This window comes from Phalaenopsis equestris, unplaced genomic scaffold, assembly GCF_001263595.1.
Source record: "Phalaenopsis equestris unplaced genomic scaffold, ASM126359v1 Scaffold000369, whole genome shotgun sequence".
Taxonomy (NCBI): domain Eukaryota; kingdom Viridiplantae; phylum Streptophyta; class Magnoliopsida; order Asparagales; family Orchidaceae; genus Phalaenopsis; species Phalaenopsis equestris.
In genome coordinates, this window is record NW_018164811.1 from 702,064 (window position 1) to 718,189 (window position 16,126).

Sequence of the window (16,126 nt, forward strand, 5' to 3'; positions counted from 1 at the left end):
TATATATATATATTGATTGCGTCGACAGCAGCAGTGGGCTCTGCTAGGGTTTCGCTCGATGGTGATTCCCGACGGTGATTCCTCGATTTCTCTCTCTCTCTCCGTCGTCTCCTGTGACGACGTTTTCACGCCCTCCCAGCTTTCTTGACGACGCTCGTTCCCAGTCGTCCTTCTGTCGACGTCGCTCACTCGCGTCGTCTCTCCTCACTTGCAGTCGATGATGCTCGCTCGTAGCTCCTCATTAGCCATCACGACTCGCGCCATCTCTCTCATACTCGACGACGTCTCTGTTGCCCTGCCCGACAAGCAATTTCCCCGAAGTCTGCTCGCATTTTGCTAGCGGGTCGCCTAACCGCTCTGGAGATGGCCTCGACGATCCGTTCCTATGGCACTGCACTTGCCGACGACTTTCCTATCTCTACTCGTGCTCCTCTTTCAAATTCAGAGCTTGATTTTTGTATTGGCAAGTCCTGCAATGTTCCACAATCTTTTCACGAGACTCTTGAAGGTGGTGGCGATTACACTTTCATTAAAAAGCTTGGTAAAAGAAATGAGAAGTCTGCTCTTATTCTCACTTAGATTGAAACTAGGACTCTCGCGTCTTCTTGGCGTTTTGCTCTAGTTTTGCTCTAGTAGGGCTTGGCGTTTTGCTCTAGTAGGGAAATTCCTTTATGGTCACCCAAAATTTGAGATCATTCGAAAAGATTTTGATGCTATGAAGCTATTAGACAGTTGAAATATTGACTTATTTGATGGTCGACATGCACTTATTTAGGTATTTTACGATGTCAATTACATGTATTTTTTCTCGAAAAGTTATCGATCGACAACCATTTTATGAAAATTTTGAAGTGGACTATCGATTTTGATCCAAAAGCAAAGTCCCCTATCATTCCTGTTTGGATAAAGTTTTCGGGATTACATTTGTTCAACTTGAAAATTCTCTACTTCTTAGCAACTGCTACTCTCAAGGTTGATAGTCCTACGCTTGCGTCATCAGACTCTCTGTGGCTTGTGTGTTAGTTGAGAGAGATATCACTCAACCAACTCCGGATGAGGTATGGATTGGAACCACTCACAACGGGTATTAACAAAAGGTTGAAATAGAACCATATCTTTTTTATTGCTCTCAATGTAGTATGTTTGACCACAGTTCTACTATTTGCTATTGCTTGCATCCTTATCTAAGGCCAAATTTAATTATATGTGTGTATATATTGTATGTGATTGTTTAAATACAAGCTCAAATTTAATTAGAACTTTAATACAAAGATTATTTGCTTTGAAGGAGAAGTTTGTGAAGCGAGCGAGTAAGGAAGGATACCGACCTGAAAATCTGTAAAGTAAATGTTAAGCCTTATGTTATTATTGAATTTAAAGATATATTATGCTAAATTAATTAATACTATTAACTTTTATTTAGATTGGAAAGTATGAAAAGAATACGATAAATTCTTGGGTTTTGAGGAAGAGGTGAAGCAAGTAATTTAAGAGGGATAATGTAAAAATTTTCTAGTTTTATGTATTGATTATATAAATTAGTTAATTAATGGTGTTAATTTCATTTCAAAAATTTTTATGAATTAACTATAGTAATTTTATTTTATCAAACAACTAAATTAAGTACAATAGAGAGGTCGAAGTGCTAGGAGAAGTACAGGGAAATGAAGGGTTAAACTGATTTAGAAGTCTTTTGTAAGCAAATGTGAGTGATTATCTTATTTTATGTATTAAATTAATATTTTATTAAATGAAGAATTGTTTTATTAAATGATTTAAAATAAGTTTTTCAATTATGCCTTACGTATTGAAAGCCTATAATGACATAGATATGTGAGGAAATTAACTGACATATGAATGTACATTGTAAAGGACTTTAATTAATATGACATGCTAAGTGTAGATTAAGTCACACAGGATTACCCATAGATGGTATTGACAAGGGATGCGATGTATCCGTGCACGTTAAAGGAAATGGTAAAGGTATATATTCGTGTACAATTTGAGGGTACTTTTGGATACATTTTTAGGGTGTTTCGGGCACATTTTTGAGTATACCTTCGGGTATGATGATAATCATGTTATGATTATTAAAGAACATAAAATGATAAATACTTAAAGTGAAACGAGAATAAATAAAATTAAAGTGATAGTTCAAGGTTTATAAAATATTGAGTTATATTTTATTTTGGTCATTCATGGATAGCGTAAAATATCGTAATGTAGTGCATATAAATATTATAATTACACACTAAGTCAAACATATAGCTGAAGTTAATGTTTTTTTTTCTGGAAAAAGAAATTTTTTAGGTTGGTATGTCTAGTAGGAGATTTGGTTTACAGGACTGCAACTAATATCCTAATAGTTACTAGTTATGTTGTATTTGTAGTTTCTTTTTTTGTCGTTTCTTTCAGATATTGATATACTGTTCAATACTAGTTTAAGATGTGGTTTTCAGGTTATATTGTTTATGGATGTTTAATTTTATTGCACTTTGTGGTTTATTGACTATTTTATATATATCGGAAGTTTTTGAAATTTTGTGAATAGTAAAATGAAATGTTAATGTCGTTCGATTGCAGTTTCCGCTTTAATTAATTTTAAGCATTGGGCCGAGTCGTGATACATCCTTATTCTAATCATATATAACTTATAATGATTGCAGTAAACTTTCTCGACACAATTTTTTAATTGGGTAGGTTTTATGAGCTATGTGGAAATGAGAGATATACAAGTTTCAGAGATGCTTGCACACCACGATCTCGTTGTTGCCTTCGATGCTTGCACGCTCTAACAACTCAGAGTTTTGTATGTTTCTGGCAAAACTAGGAGACACGAAACTGTGAGAGACTAAAAGGAAAGTAAGCTTTGCGTGGTTTAAAGTTAATTTTAATGATCATTTCATATATACCACATAAGTCTTTTGTGTGTTGACATTTAACTCCTAATCTTTAAAAAAATAAATATATAATTAATAATTGATCAAAAAATTTTATCGATATAATAATATATTACTATTAAATTTAACTAAATAAATTCTAGTTAATTAAATTTTATTTAAATAATTTATCATATATGATACGAGTTATCATCAAACTTAATATTGAGTATTTAATAAATTATTAGTTGAACAAATGAGTTTGTTTCTGAACATAAATGAACCCGTTCGATTATGTTCATATTTAGTTCTTTTAAGCTCCGAGCTTTTAAAAATTTTTCAAGCTTGTTTATTTACTAACTTGAACGAATATGATTGAGTCTTAATTGAGTTGAGTTCGAGTTTTTTATCAAGCGCATTGGTTCATTTACAAGCCTACTCACATCTAACCTGAGAGCTAATCAAAGGGGAATTTGATTGACCTAAACACATTAGGATGGAAAGTGCATGGACTCGCATCCAACCAAAAGAGGCGAACATTGTGATTAGATGAAGATAGAAAATACAAGGACTCACATCTAACTTGAGTGCTAATTGAAGGGGATTTGATTGACTTGAATACATTAGTCCGAAGCGCGCTCTGATGCGTGCTTTTAACAACACTGATTGCTAATAAAAACCTTGCAACACTCAGTTTGAAAAGAGGAGTGGTTGCAACATTAATTAGTTAAGGTTTGTCAGTGGTTAAATCTTGATTATATAATCCGGATCGGTTATAATAGTGAAATTGAAGTTAAGGAAATGAAATCTAGATAAGAATGATTGGGGATTCTATGCATGAGTCGAAGTGAGGGGACGGTTTTGATGTATGCATCAGAAAGTCACATGTATTTAGAAACATCTTTTGAAAAGCATAGTGTAATCAATTTCTGCTGATAATCTGATAATAACATTCCAAGGACCATGTAGTATAATAGAATAGTCTCTAACCAGTTATAAACATGACATAAGTTTACATATCATCTCAAGACTGGGACGCCTCATTGAGAAATTGCCGGCTATAAAGAACGAGAATGGAGCAGCTAGCACAAAATGTTAGATTTTGCAAAAATTAAGAGTTGGTTTCCGTTGAAATGTTAATAATTGTTTGTATTGATTAGGTTTTGATCTTTGATTTGTAATAGATTGATGGATGAAGGAAAATATTTTGAGGCCAATTGAATGTTCTTATTGTTGTTGTGTGTGTGGATCCCTTGAAGTTGTATATGTGGATTGTTTTCTCTTACCCCTCCAAATCGAATTAATGATTCTAATGTTGATTGCTCTAATTTTACGATTTCCTTTATTTTTTTGAAATATTAATTGCTATTGTGAAAATCTTGGCTTATTATTGAATTCCCAGATAGGCATTCTTATGTAAATTTTCCTCAGCAGGTAACATCTCTTTTATTGTCTCATTAACTTTTTTTATTCTAGCTTTTTGTTATTTGAAATTTTTAGGCATGTTTTGACGGGGCATCTTCTCACCTTTATATCACCTTTTACTGTGAGCTATAGGGTCATAACATAATTTTGTTCTCTAACCATCAAACGGAGGCAGATCCAGCAATAATCGCCTTGCTGCTTGAAAGGACAAATCCTCGAATTGCTGAGTCAATGGTAGTCTCAATATCTTGAATTTCTGAAATAATTTGTTAAGTGCTAATAAAGAAATTGGGGGGATTTATGTACATTCCACAGAATTCCTATATATTTACTTATCTGCAATCTGAATTTATATTTACTTATATGGACACTCTAATATTTAAATAACTTAAAAAATATCACTAACATTAACTTATCTAAAATGTGATTTATCTTTTCATGTATCTTTATTTAGACACTAAAGAATTAATTAAACTTAGATATTTAGATCTCAGATTATAAAAATAAGAATTCTGTGCTATGCATGTAAATCCCCATAAAGGAATTCTGTGAGGTTATTATTGGTGAATTTTGTATATTTCAGATTTTTGTAGCTGGGGATAGAGTTGTTACTGATCCACTTTGTAAGCCATTCAGTATGGGAAGGTATCTTGTATCGGTTTCTTGTTGTTTCAAGTTATGATCTTGCTTTGCCATTGACTTTATGTTGAATATTTGATAATTTAGTGCGATCCTTTTCTACCAGAAACCTACTGTGTGTATATTCTAAGAAACACTTGTTTGATGATCCTGCATTAGTTGATCGGAAAACAAGTGCAAATATTCGAAGCCTTAAAGAATTGATAGGTCTTTTAAAGTGAGTCTCTACAGAGCATTGTTCTATCATGATTAAGCTTTTTACGATGCTCTCACTTAAGATTCTGTGAAATTCAAGGAATGGATCACAGATTATTTGGATAGCACCAAGTGGTGGAAGGGATCGGCCAGATCCAGAAACTGAGGAATTCTTTCCCGTAAGCTCATTAAACTTACTTTCTATTTTGATTATGTTCTTCAAATCCTTATGTCGATCTTTCTATACCTAATGCTTAAGGATTTATTGTGGAAACTTCTAATTTAAGCATCATCTTCATATTCCGCTGTTTTGTTTAATCATGCTATTTATCATAGTTTTTTCACTTTTACCTTCCATTATTTATAATTTCATAGCACATTTATTTGCTTCATGTAAAGTGATTTTATGCCAAATCTTTATTAACTACCTTCTTTCTATGTTTCCAAAAATTAAAATTGCGGAATGGTTGGATCTTTATTTTTTTGTTATTATTTTTACTGTGAGGTTTTCTCCCTCCATACTTCTGTAATGTTTGCTGAATGACATATTTTGGTTTGCATGCTGGTTCTTAGTTGTTTTGTTCATTCTTAACCAAACTGATGACGAACTTGATTATCATCAGCCTTTATCCAATTATTTGAGTCCAGCTAATGAATTCTCTTACATTAATTTGTTGTGATGGCTGCATGATGTGTCAACGTTATTTAGAATAGATCTTTTGGCACAAATTTTAGCTGTGCTACTTTGTTCTGTCTATATTCCTTCTCATGTTTTCAGGATTGGAACATCTATTTTGTTGTTTTAGGTAGTTTTTTCTTTTCTTTATGGAGTTTATTTAGAAAAATAATTAGATATTACCTTTGCTGTATTGTGTATTTAAAGGCTTGATTTCTTGAAGAAAAAGTAAACAGAAATCAATGAGTTTTCCTTGATTTATTCTTCCCTCCTCTTTGCTTTATTTGCCACTGCATGGTGGGGTGCTGCGGATGCCAAATTGCTTTTGCCACTGCTTTTGCTTTGTTTCACAGCTGTTATGAATTTCAGATTGCTGAAATCAGCAATTTGATGGTATAAAATCTAATAGAAAAGCCTACACATGACGAGAAAAACTAAAGAGGGTCTACTGGTTGGTCAAATATAGATGAGTATATAACCTGAGTTGAGGATAGTTATTTAAAATGCAGACTTGCCTCTGAAACGTTATGCAATAAGAAGATATTATGAATATTTGAATCAAATTTTTCAAAATGCTAGTGAATCAAATTTTACAAAAAGGAAGGGTGAAAGAGCAGGAGGCTATATCTCGAAGTTCTAGCCCAAGCTCGACTCTTACCACATGGAGAGGCAGTGCGATCGTGCAAATTGGGAAGACGAAAAATGAGCGCCTGAGGAAGAAAAAGGAAAGCGTCACAATTTAGGAAGTTGGTAGAGCAGCAATCAAAGAAGAAATGGAGAAAAATCGCGTGAGAGGAAAGGGTAAGTGAATCCTGGTTCTTACAAACTCAACATAGCAGGCAGCTCGCAGGGCGGGAGGGACTTTTTTGGGAAAAATATAAGGGATATCTATATGCATACCACCTAATTCTTATGTATTTACATATCTAATGTCTCAAATTTATTTTTTAAAAAATTGAGAGGCATTTACATACATACCACCCATATCTTATGTATTTACATATCTAACATCTAATTTTTTTTACATTTATATAAATTTTAACTTTTATATATTATTTATTTATTATTTAATTAATCCAAGCCAAAATGAGCCAAACACGATCGAACAAAAATTTATTTATGCTCGGGTCGTTTATAAATTGAACTCAAATTATTGTTCGTGTTCGACTTATTTTCTTAATGAAGGAATTGAACAAGTAATTTAGTAAGCTGAACAAGAGCTGTTCGCGAACGACGAACTTTTTTCATAGCCCTATTCATAAATCCAGAAACTATGATGCATGATTGGTGTTTTTTTTTGTCATCTAGTTTATTTGTTATTGAATTTTTCCTCGTGCCATTTTAAATATAAGATGCATCTAGTTTCTTTTTTGGATCCAACCTAATTACTCATCGTTATTTCATTATTTATGAAATCAATTAGAGTATGGTGATGAGAAAAAAGAAGGATAAAAATGCGGTTCCCATGACCAAGCAATTTTTTGTTTATATATGTCTTTTAAAAGATTGCAGAATGGTAAAATAACTCATGGATAAGCAGATCACTTTAGACAGCAAATGAGGAGACCATCTTTCAACAGGCATGTATAAAACAAAAGATTGCTTCGCCATGTCCTGTACCTCTAATCCACGTTTGCCCTCAGAAATTTGTACCAATCATGCCATGCTTCTAAGCTGTTGTTGGTCATGTCCTGTACTTCCAAACCATGATTGACCAACTTTTATACATTTAAGTTGACCAGCTTATGTTAGGGTCAGTCCTTTGACTGTAAAGCAAACCAGTGTTCCACCTTGAATGGTCTGGCCTTTGAAATATAGGACCAATGTTCTCACCTAAGATTTATTGTCATTTTCATTGCCCCATAACCTTTAAGACTTGACCCAACCAAACCTCCATTTGTCTTGGTCATACTTCTTTGTGTCAGAAACTAAAACTCGTGGCTAACTAATAGCTGTTCCACGCCTTGATATCTTTTCGGTCATGCATAAAATTTTTGAGCCACAAGTTGCCATGTTGCTTGACTCTTAATTCTTCAATCAATTTGGTATGGAAAGCCCTTTGTCGGTCAACTATTTTGACATTAATCTGATGCCTCCATTAAATTTGCTATGGATATTGAGGTAGAGGCATTCAATGGATACTGGGTATTATGGTTATAAGCACTTTAACATCAGACTAGATCTACTGATAGGCTTTGGATGGGTCTTAATCTGATTTACCTCCATTCTCCTAATTATTTCTCATTCAGTCAAATTCAAACATAGATACTGACTATAAGCCTAAGCAATCTCCTTGATTATGAGTGCTCTTGCGTGATTATGAGAGATACTTAAATATATGGGCTTTCGCTCATATTAGAAAGCATCTTCTCTAGAGCTTAATAAACCTTAATATATGAGCAGGATAAATTTGGTTCAACACAAGTTCAATCTGCCTAAAAAAAGCTAGTTTGTAGCCTCTCATACCCAGTAGAGGCTGAAAAAGTGTTTTTTTTTTCTATTGGTAATAATGATACATAATATTTACTGTTTGTTGTCAGCTGCTATGAGGCATTTCGTTGCTGATTTGCATGTATCTCAACTAATGCTTTTGTTATAGCTGTGGCTGGGAGTTTCATATTATTCAATATTGAAAAATAAAATGAAAAAAAAAAGTTTTTGAATGATAGAAGAATACTAAAGAAAAAGAAAAGATAATGCTGTAACAGCACTCATGTTTATAGGAAACATTGTAATGTGTTAACTTTCTTCTTGCTTTATACTTCGAATAATTGGTACTTAATCGCCGCACTCTTTGTGATCCCTTATTAGTTTTTTCGCGCTACTCCTTTCCTACTTGCTGTGAGATTCAGATTACTGTTTTCAACAATTTAAATTACTGCAGAAACCTGCTACACCTCCCTGAAATTAACTTCTGAAAGGATTATGATTTAGCCAAGTGGAGGGTGGGTGGTTGGGTTGGTGAGGTTTCCACTTTCCTTCTTCTCCTCACCTTCCACATCGGTTTTTTTGGATGCTGTTCAGGCGATTTGTACTCAAATAATTTTTAATCTCGAAAAGTTACATACTTTGGACAATTCTTATGTATTTTGCCTTATGTAAATATATAACACAAAGTGCTAAATATTTACATATATAGCACTTTGGTGCTTTAAACCTATGCATGAAAAAGGTGTATTTCACTTTTAAAGCTTTTAAAGAGTGGTAATAGTGCTATTTTTTATGTGATATTAAAAATTTGAGTGATATGTGTGTTAATAAGGAAGTTTAGGTGAGATATGTAAATACATTAGAATTGCGTGCTATCTATGTAAATACCCCTTTTAATTTTGCTTTATAAACTCTAAAAGGCAATTCATTGCGTATGTTTATCTGTTCTTTCATTGGTTTGGTTGATCAGGCTCCATTTGATGCATCTTCATTGGACAATATGAGAAGATTGTCCGAGCATTCTGGCGTTCCTGGACACTTTTATCCCCTTGCACTGCTATGTTATGATGTCATGCCTCCACCAGCACAGGTGAGCTCTTGCTTGGGAATTTGAGGCCAAGTTTATGTTCTTGAGATTAAAAATCATAGTTTACTTACCTGAATTACTCTTGTTTTCAATCTTTTTTCATTCATAGGTGCAAAAGGAGATTGGTGAGCAAAGAAAACTGTCACATCATGGTGTTGGCGTATCTGTGGCCATGGAAATAAATTTCAATGAAGTTAGTGCTCATTGTGAAAACAAGGAAGAGGTCAAATTTATAGTTATAGCAAATGTTTAACTTATTATAATTCTCACTTGCTGGTAATTTGACTGTTTACTTTTCTTAAAATTTACTATCAATACCAATTGAACTTCAAATTCTGTTGTCTTAGGTTTTATTTCATTCTTTAACATAGTGCTGTTTGGAAGCTGTTGATTTACGTGAAGATCTTTTTTGAAATACCCCTCGTTGGTCTAATCACTAATTAGAGCACATGCGTTGAAGGGTATACTGAATGCAATTTTTAAATAGAAAAATGTGCAGTACTTCTTATAAGTTCTTGATATGCCGTTGTGTATCCTACTGTTCTACAGCATGAGCAAATTAAAAAATTCAATTTTTTTTCTCATCCGGTTGGACCCTATACTGTGAGACAAACATTCTAAAATGGCTTTCTTGTTTGTGTTAAATATGAAAAGATCTCCGACATGCCTGAACTTGTCAAATGTGCTGGAGAAATCAGGGTTTGAGACGAGCTAGGCCCCAAAATAGAGGGAACATAAATAGGCACAAGCGTCATGTTTCAGGCATTTAAATTTAAATCCCATTTTGTGCTCCCATTCCTCCATTCCAAACTTCTCTCTCTTTGTAGCCTTTGCAACATCTTCACACGGATCTCTTGGAGCCTTAATGCAATTCTCTTCTTAATAGCTCAAGTTGTCTTTGCCAATCCTCTTCATGATAGTGCCAGCTATCTTCAGCAATCCACTTTGTATCAAATAAGGCTATTTTTGTCAATCATTTTTGCCTTGGCATGAGACATTTTCATCGATCTTTTTAGTGTTGTAGGCTCGTCTTTGTTGATGTTCTTTGCAAGGACTTTGTTTGACCTACCTTCTCGACCGTATCTTTGCATCAACTTTATAGGCCTAGAAGTATCACAGTCGTTGCAACCCTGGACTCTTCATGTTTCTACGTGCAGCCCTAACATCTAAATCTTCTCATCTAATTTTTGATCAAGTATTTTTATTTTATCAAAATCGAAATGATTGTACCATTTTATTTTTGTTGTGATCTGGCCAGAGAACTTGGAATACCAAGGTTTGAATAATGTCAAACTATAGATTCATTATTTTCTATTGAAACAATCCAAATGTCCATGTAATACTTTTTTGCCTGCTTTCTCAAGAAGTTGTGGTGGAAAACTGCGTTTTACAACCTAATTTGGCTAAGGGCTCGTTTGAGCACGTGTCAGATCTCCGTTTCGTCGCAGATAAACTTGCGAGAACGTCGATCTATCGATTGACGGATGAACTTCGTTGTAAGCGTGTTTACCACAATGTTCTTTTCTGTCGTTTGGAGATCGCTACTCCGCCCTTCCTTTTCGCTGTTTGGATGGCATTTCGATCTCTTCGTTCCGCCGTTCGGATGGCATTCAGATCTCTGTGGTCATTTGGACCGAGATAACAACCACCTCCTTCACTACAAGCCTCGCGACTCAACCATCTCTTCTATCCAAACCTACTCATGTGAGTTCTCACCACTGCATTTCTTCCCACTATTGAGCTCACCGCCGGAGATTTGTCCTGCCGAAGAGTAGCATTCGCCAGTTCTTTGCCCTCCTCACGCATATCTTCATTGTTCATTGGCGTTCAACAATCAATATCCCGAAACCTGCTCAACCCTCACCTCTCATCGGCAGCAACCCACACAAAACCACCTTCCCCTCTCCGAAAAAAGGCCGAAGACCCATTCTTCCAAGCCCAGCTTGGCAGCTTCCTTTCTCCGGTTGAACCAACAACTCCTTGGGCTTCCCAACTTGCTCTCCCATCTGTGCTATTCTCCAACAGGCCAACCTGTTTACCTCTACTATAATCTCCCCAAACAAGCTTTCATCTTTTCCTTGCTCACCAACCACAATACCTTTTGCTCTACACGAATTCCTACTGCCAGCACATTGTAATCATCCATCCAAGTGCTGCATTCCTCAAACTTCAATAACACTATTGAGTTAAACAGAGGAGAAATGAAATTTATAGTTCTGTAGAACCAACAATTTTCGTTAATAAAGTTAAAAAAGGCACATAAATTTTTTGTATTCAAACAGTCATTGTATTCTACCCACCATAATTTTATATAATAGCTTTTCCAGTTGCGGCTTTTTAAAGAATTTTTTTCAAAGGTGAAGCTTCGTTAAACAAGATCAAAGTGCGGTGGCTGCTAGAAAGCTGTAGTCTAATTTTTTGAATTAAAAAAAAAAAATTGTAATAACAGCTGCAACTCTTTGAACGTTAGCTTTTTCTGCAGCAACTTTACAATTGTTTCTTGAAACAACAGTAACTGACCTAAACAGACCTAAACAACAAAATTTTGCTCATGTTCAAATCATATATAAATGATCTCTATTTCAAATAATTCAATAAATAAATTAAACAAGATATATATTCTTTAATACATTTTTTTTTTGTTCATCTTCTTTTATATACGAGTTCTCTTTTTGCCCATTTAGCTTAAAAGAGCATTTTTTGAAATGAATATTAAATAAATTAGTTGTGTCGTACAACAACTCGGTGATGTGCTATTGTTTTTTTGTTATGAAAATTTTAAGAATATAAACAATATGCATGTAGGTCATCATAAATCAACGTTAACATCTCATTTTAATAGAATTCTGAATATGCATAATTATCAATTGTTCATGAAATGAAAGAGAAAATTATTATTTAATATTTGATATCTATAAATAAATTTATTTTATTATAATATTTTAATAAAATAAACTTGTTACGAAAGCACCATTTTATATTCATATCATTTGAGTTACATCCATTTTTATTATATTTTGCAAACCTTTTCATTTTATGAGTGGTTAGTACCATATAGAGGGACTCATATCAACATGTACATTTTTTTTTTGTCATTTCGTACAATTATATTATCTTGTATGCATGATTGAAGTTTTAGAATACAGGAGCTTGAAATAGAATATGTTTTATTAAACATATATTACAACATGAAGTCTCTTTTGTAAGGAAAGTAAAATATGCTTTAAATAATACTATGATAATATTTAGTGTGCATATAGCAGAAGATGTCCCTCACTGTATTAAACTTTAAATAAGAAATATAAATTTTTGTACAACTAGAAAGATAATTACCGACATCAACCTCAAAAATTTGATTTTCTCTAAATTTTTATGTCTCTCTCTTGTAGTTTTGTACGTATAATCATAAGTTTTTATGGTAATCATTTAAATATGCATATTTCTTTTTCCTAGAATTTGATCCCATCTTTTAATAATATTTTTCTTATCATTTTACTAATCTTTACTTTATTCAAATACATAACCCTACTCAAAAAATGTAATTCATTTAATATATCTTTACATTTTAGACTATTAAACTTGTCAATTTCACCTGACATGAAGTTTAAGATATTATTTCTAGACAATTGCTTATGTATTTTATCCAATTTTAGCATTTATAATCTAAGAAAAAAAATCATAGTTCATTATTTGAATTGAGTTCATGAAATCTAATTTATCACTAACGGCATGATCCCTCTTTTTTCTTCCTTTGCAAATCAATGAAAATATCCTTCTTTTGATTTGCTCTTCTTGTCTTTGCCAAAGCCTGAAAACATTCTTTCACAATTAAAATTTGGTCTATGGTTAAGATTTATGCATAAAAGGTTTTGTAGAAACTTTCCTCTTAAGTTTGTTGAATGTAGAGGAATAAAACCATAGCTTTTGTTATCATTCAAGATGGAAAAAAAAATTGACATCGTTCTTGTGCATGTTTTAGTCTGTGGTTAAGTCCATTGACGGTCATGTATGTGTTGCTCAGATTCAACTTTGGTTGTGCGAAACTCTCATTTGATCCTGGTCCATTGATTTGTTTGGCCTCCTATCTCATGTGCTCTTCTTCTCACCTTTGTTTCTCGCTCTCCCTATCGCTTCATAGCCCTAGCTTTTTGTTTGGGTTCTACTCCCCTGACAGTATGATAGGGCAAAATCTACTAATGTCCATTTAGTTTAACTGGTGCTAGTCAGTTCACATCATCATTATTATTATTATTATAACATGGGTTTTATAGTTGTATTATGATATTTTAAAAATTTTCAAGAAAATATATATATTTTTTATTTTTAAGATGTAAGACTTTATTTTTCAGTGAGATATTGATCATTGATTTTTCTATTTATTAAATAGTTAGAGAATGACTTCTGAAATAATCACTGATGGAGTTTGTAATAAATCCTATAGTGGATGATGGTAAGTTTTTGTGTCAACATGTTATCAAATCAGATAATGTATGGACGATAAGAATATGAGAACATATAGAATTTAAATGTTAGTTTTGTCAAAGATGGTAGAAAGGAATATTTCCTAGTGACATCTCACTTATTTAGCAATTTATGGGATGTTTTTGATCATGCTCAAAAATAACATTCACACAACTTGAAACTTTAAAGAAAACCAGTTGCAAAGAATGAGGAAAGAAGAATGTCTTATGTAAGAAGGTTCTCATTTTTTCTTTTGGTCAAATGTTTGAATCAAGTAAATCAACATTTTATTGTACAATAAAGTGAAAGTTCCTCTATGGTGAAGGGTTATAATCCTAAAGTATCAGAGAATATTTTTATTAAAGGAGCATTTATTATGAAGTCTAGAGATCAATTGCATGAAAAAATTGTATGCATGTTCTATTCAATGGCCTTTCCAATTTATTTAATGAGTAATCTATATTATTTTAGTGTTTTTTTTGTTAGGCCAGCTTTCATTGAATATTTCCCTCTAATGGAAACATGATGCCATCATATTTTTTGGTTTTTTGTTTTTCCCTCATTGAATCTTACATTAAAAAATATTTATGCTCCAAAGGATATTGATTAGGGGTGTAAACAAGCCGAACACGAGCAAGTCGCTGGTGTTTACCACTGTTTGTGTTCGACTCGTTTATATTTCAAACAAAAAAAAATGTTCGTGTTAGACTCGTTTGCTTAGCTAGTTGAACACAAACTGTTCGTGAACAAAGTCGTTTTGACAACCCTAGTCACGCAGTCGTAGGATGTTTTGGGACGAGATTTAAATCTTATTATTTATATCAAAACATCATTTAAATATTATTATATATATTTTTATTCTATTTTCTAATTAAGAATTTTAATTGATTATAAATTTTTGTAGGCTTGTAGTTAGTTAGTTTTTTTAAAAATACTACTCATCAATTACATATATATATATATATATATATATATTAAACGCCCAAGGACTAATTTTATTGAAATTGAAAAGATACATAGAGGTTGTATGAGAGGACCCAAAAAAAGGTGTCCTACCCATACGATACATCAGACACTAGCATCCTAAAAGGATGAAAAAAAAAAACAAAACTTGCAGGAAATAAGCTGCTAGGCACGAGCCAGCTTAGTCTTGCCTCTGCCTCTGGTTCTAGGAGCAGAGACAACTAACAAATTGCTGAGTATCGTTCTATTATCCGAAGTTACTAGAGTATCATCCATTAAGTTCCCAAGCTAGGGTGTGACTCCATTCTTCTTTTTCTTTCTAGATGTGTATACCTACCATTCCTCATCCGAGGACTGGCTCATCTGATCGGTGTGGTCAACAGATTGTTGGGCATGTAGGAGACAATGAGCCCCCAGCTCCTGACTAGCAGTAACAACATTTTGATTTTGAAGAGGTGGTAAGCATGTCTCTTAAATACCTGATGCATCCTGGGGATATGGAGCTTCAATACTATCCTGATTATCAGACCCAAGTAAACCATCTGCCAATATATCAGTCGGAAAAACAGAGACAGTATTGTCTCCGGTAGTGGGAGGCGGAGATGGCATCGTGTCAACCGGTATTTCAATAGTCTGTGGAATGCACTCAGGAGCGGAGGAGGGACAGATATGAGGTGGGGCAGATCCAGAAGTATTTTTACTTGAAGGTTTTAAATGTGGTTGCAACTGATAACATTGGGAAGGAGAATGTCCAAACATACAACAGTGTGTACAATAAAGTGGTGTCTGTTCAAGTTCTGTTTGCTGCCAAAATCCCTAATGTTGTGTGCCAATCCATATTTCTCCCGAAAAAGGTAAAGTAATATCCCTTTCTATCAAAATTCTGGCTTCTGAAGGCCAAGTCAGATTTACTGTAGGCGTGTCAGCTATATTTATATATATAATTTAATAATTCCGAGTCTAAACGAGCCGAACACGAACAAACAAATCTTTGTTCGTGTGACTCGCTTATATATCGAGTAGCAAAAAAATTTTTCGTGTTCGGCTCATTAATTTAGCGAATGAATTGAACACGAGTTTCTTAATGGGTCGAACACAAGTGTGACTCGCTTATATATCGAGTAGCAAAAAAATTGTTCGTGTTCGGCTCATTAATTTAGCGAATGAATCGAACACGAGTTTCTTAATGGGTCGAACACAAGCTTCTTAACGAGCTGAACACGAACTGCCCTATATAGAAGGTAGTCAGATTACTTGTGATTTTGAATGTGAATATTGCAGCGATTGAAAATTTAATAAAGAGTTTCATTGTGAATCCTTCTATGAGAATTTGAATTTTCAATGGATTTGTGAAACTAAAATTGTAAACTA

At 33.6% G+C, this 16,126-nt stretch overlaps 1 protein-coding gene across 3 annotated transcripts in view; it reads left to right on the forward strand.

Annotated features, from left to right (window-relative positions):
- The window catches only part of LOC110026363 (glycerol-3-phosphate acyltransferase, chloroplastic), a 64,641-nt gene that overhangs the window by 38,118 nt on the left and 10,397 nt on the right, over positions 1 to 16,126 (forward strand). For 2 of the 3 annotated variants that reach the window (XM_020727264.1, XM_020727266.1), the window contains 6 exons: positions 4,437 to 4,538; positions 4,888 to 4,949; positions 5,050 to 5,160; positions 5,239 to 5,317; positions 9,215 to 9,334; positions 9,441 to 9,554. In XM_020727264.1, coding sequence (XP_020582923.1) covers positions 4,437 to 4,538; positions 4,888 to 4,949; positions 5,050 to 5,160; positions 5,239 to 5,317; positions 9,215 to 9,334; positions 9,441 to 9,554 — 588 coding nt within the window. The remainder of the gene's footprint in view (positions 1 to 4,436; positions 4,539 to 4,887; positions 4,950 to 5,049; positions 5,161 to 5,238; positions 5,318 to 9,214; positions 9,335 to 9,440; positions 9,555 to 16,126) is intronic. The other variant, XM_020727265.1, reaches the window with a different exon arrangement.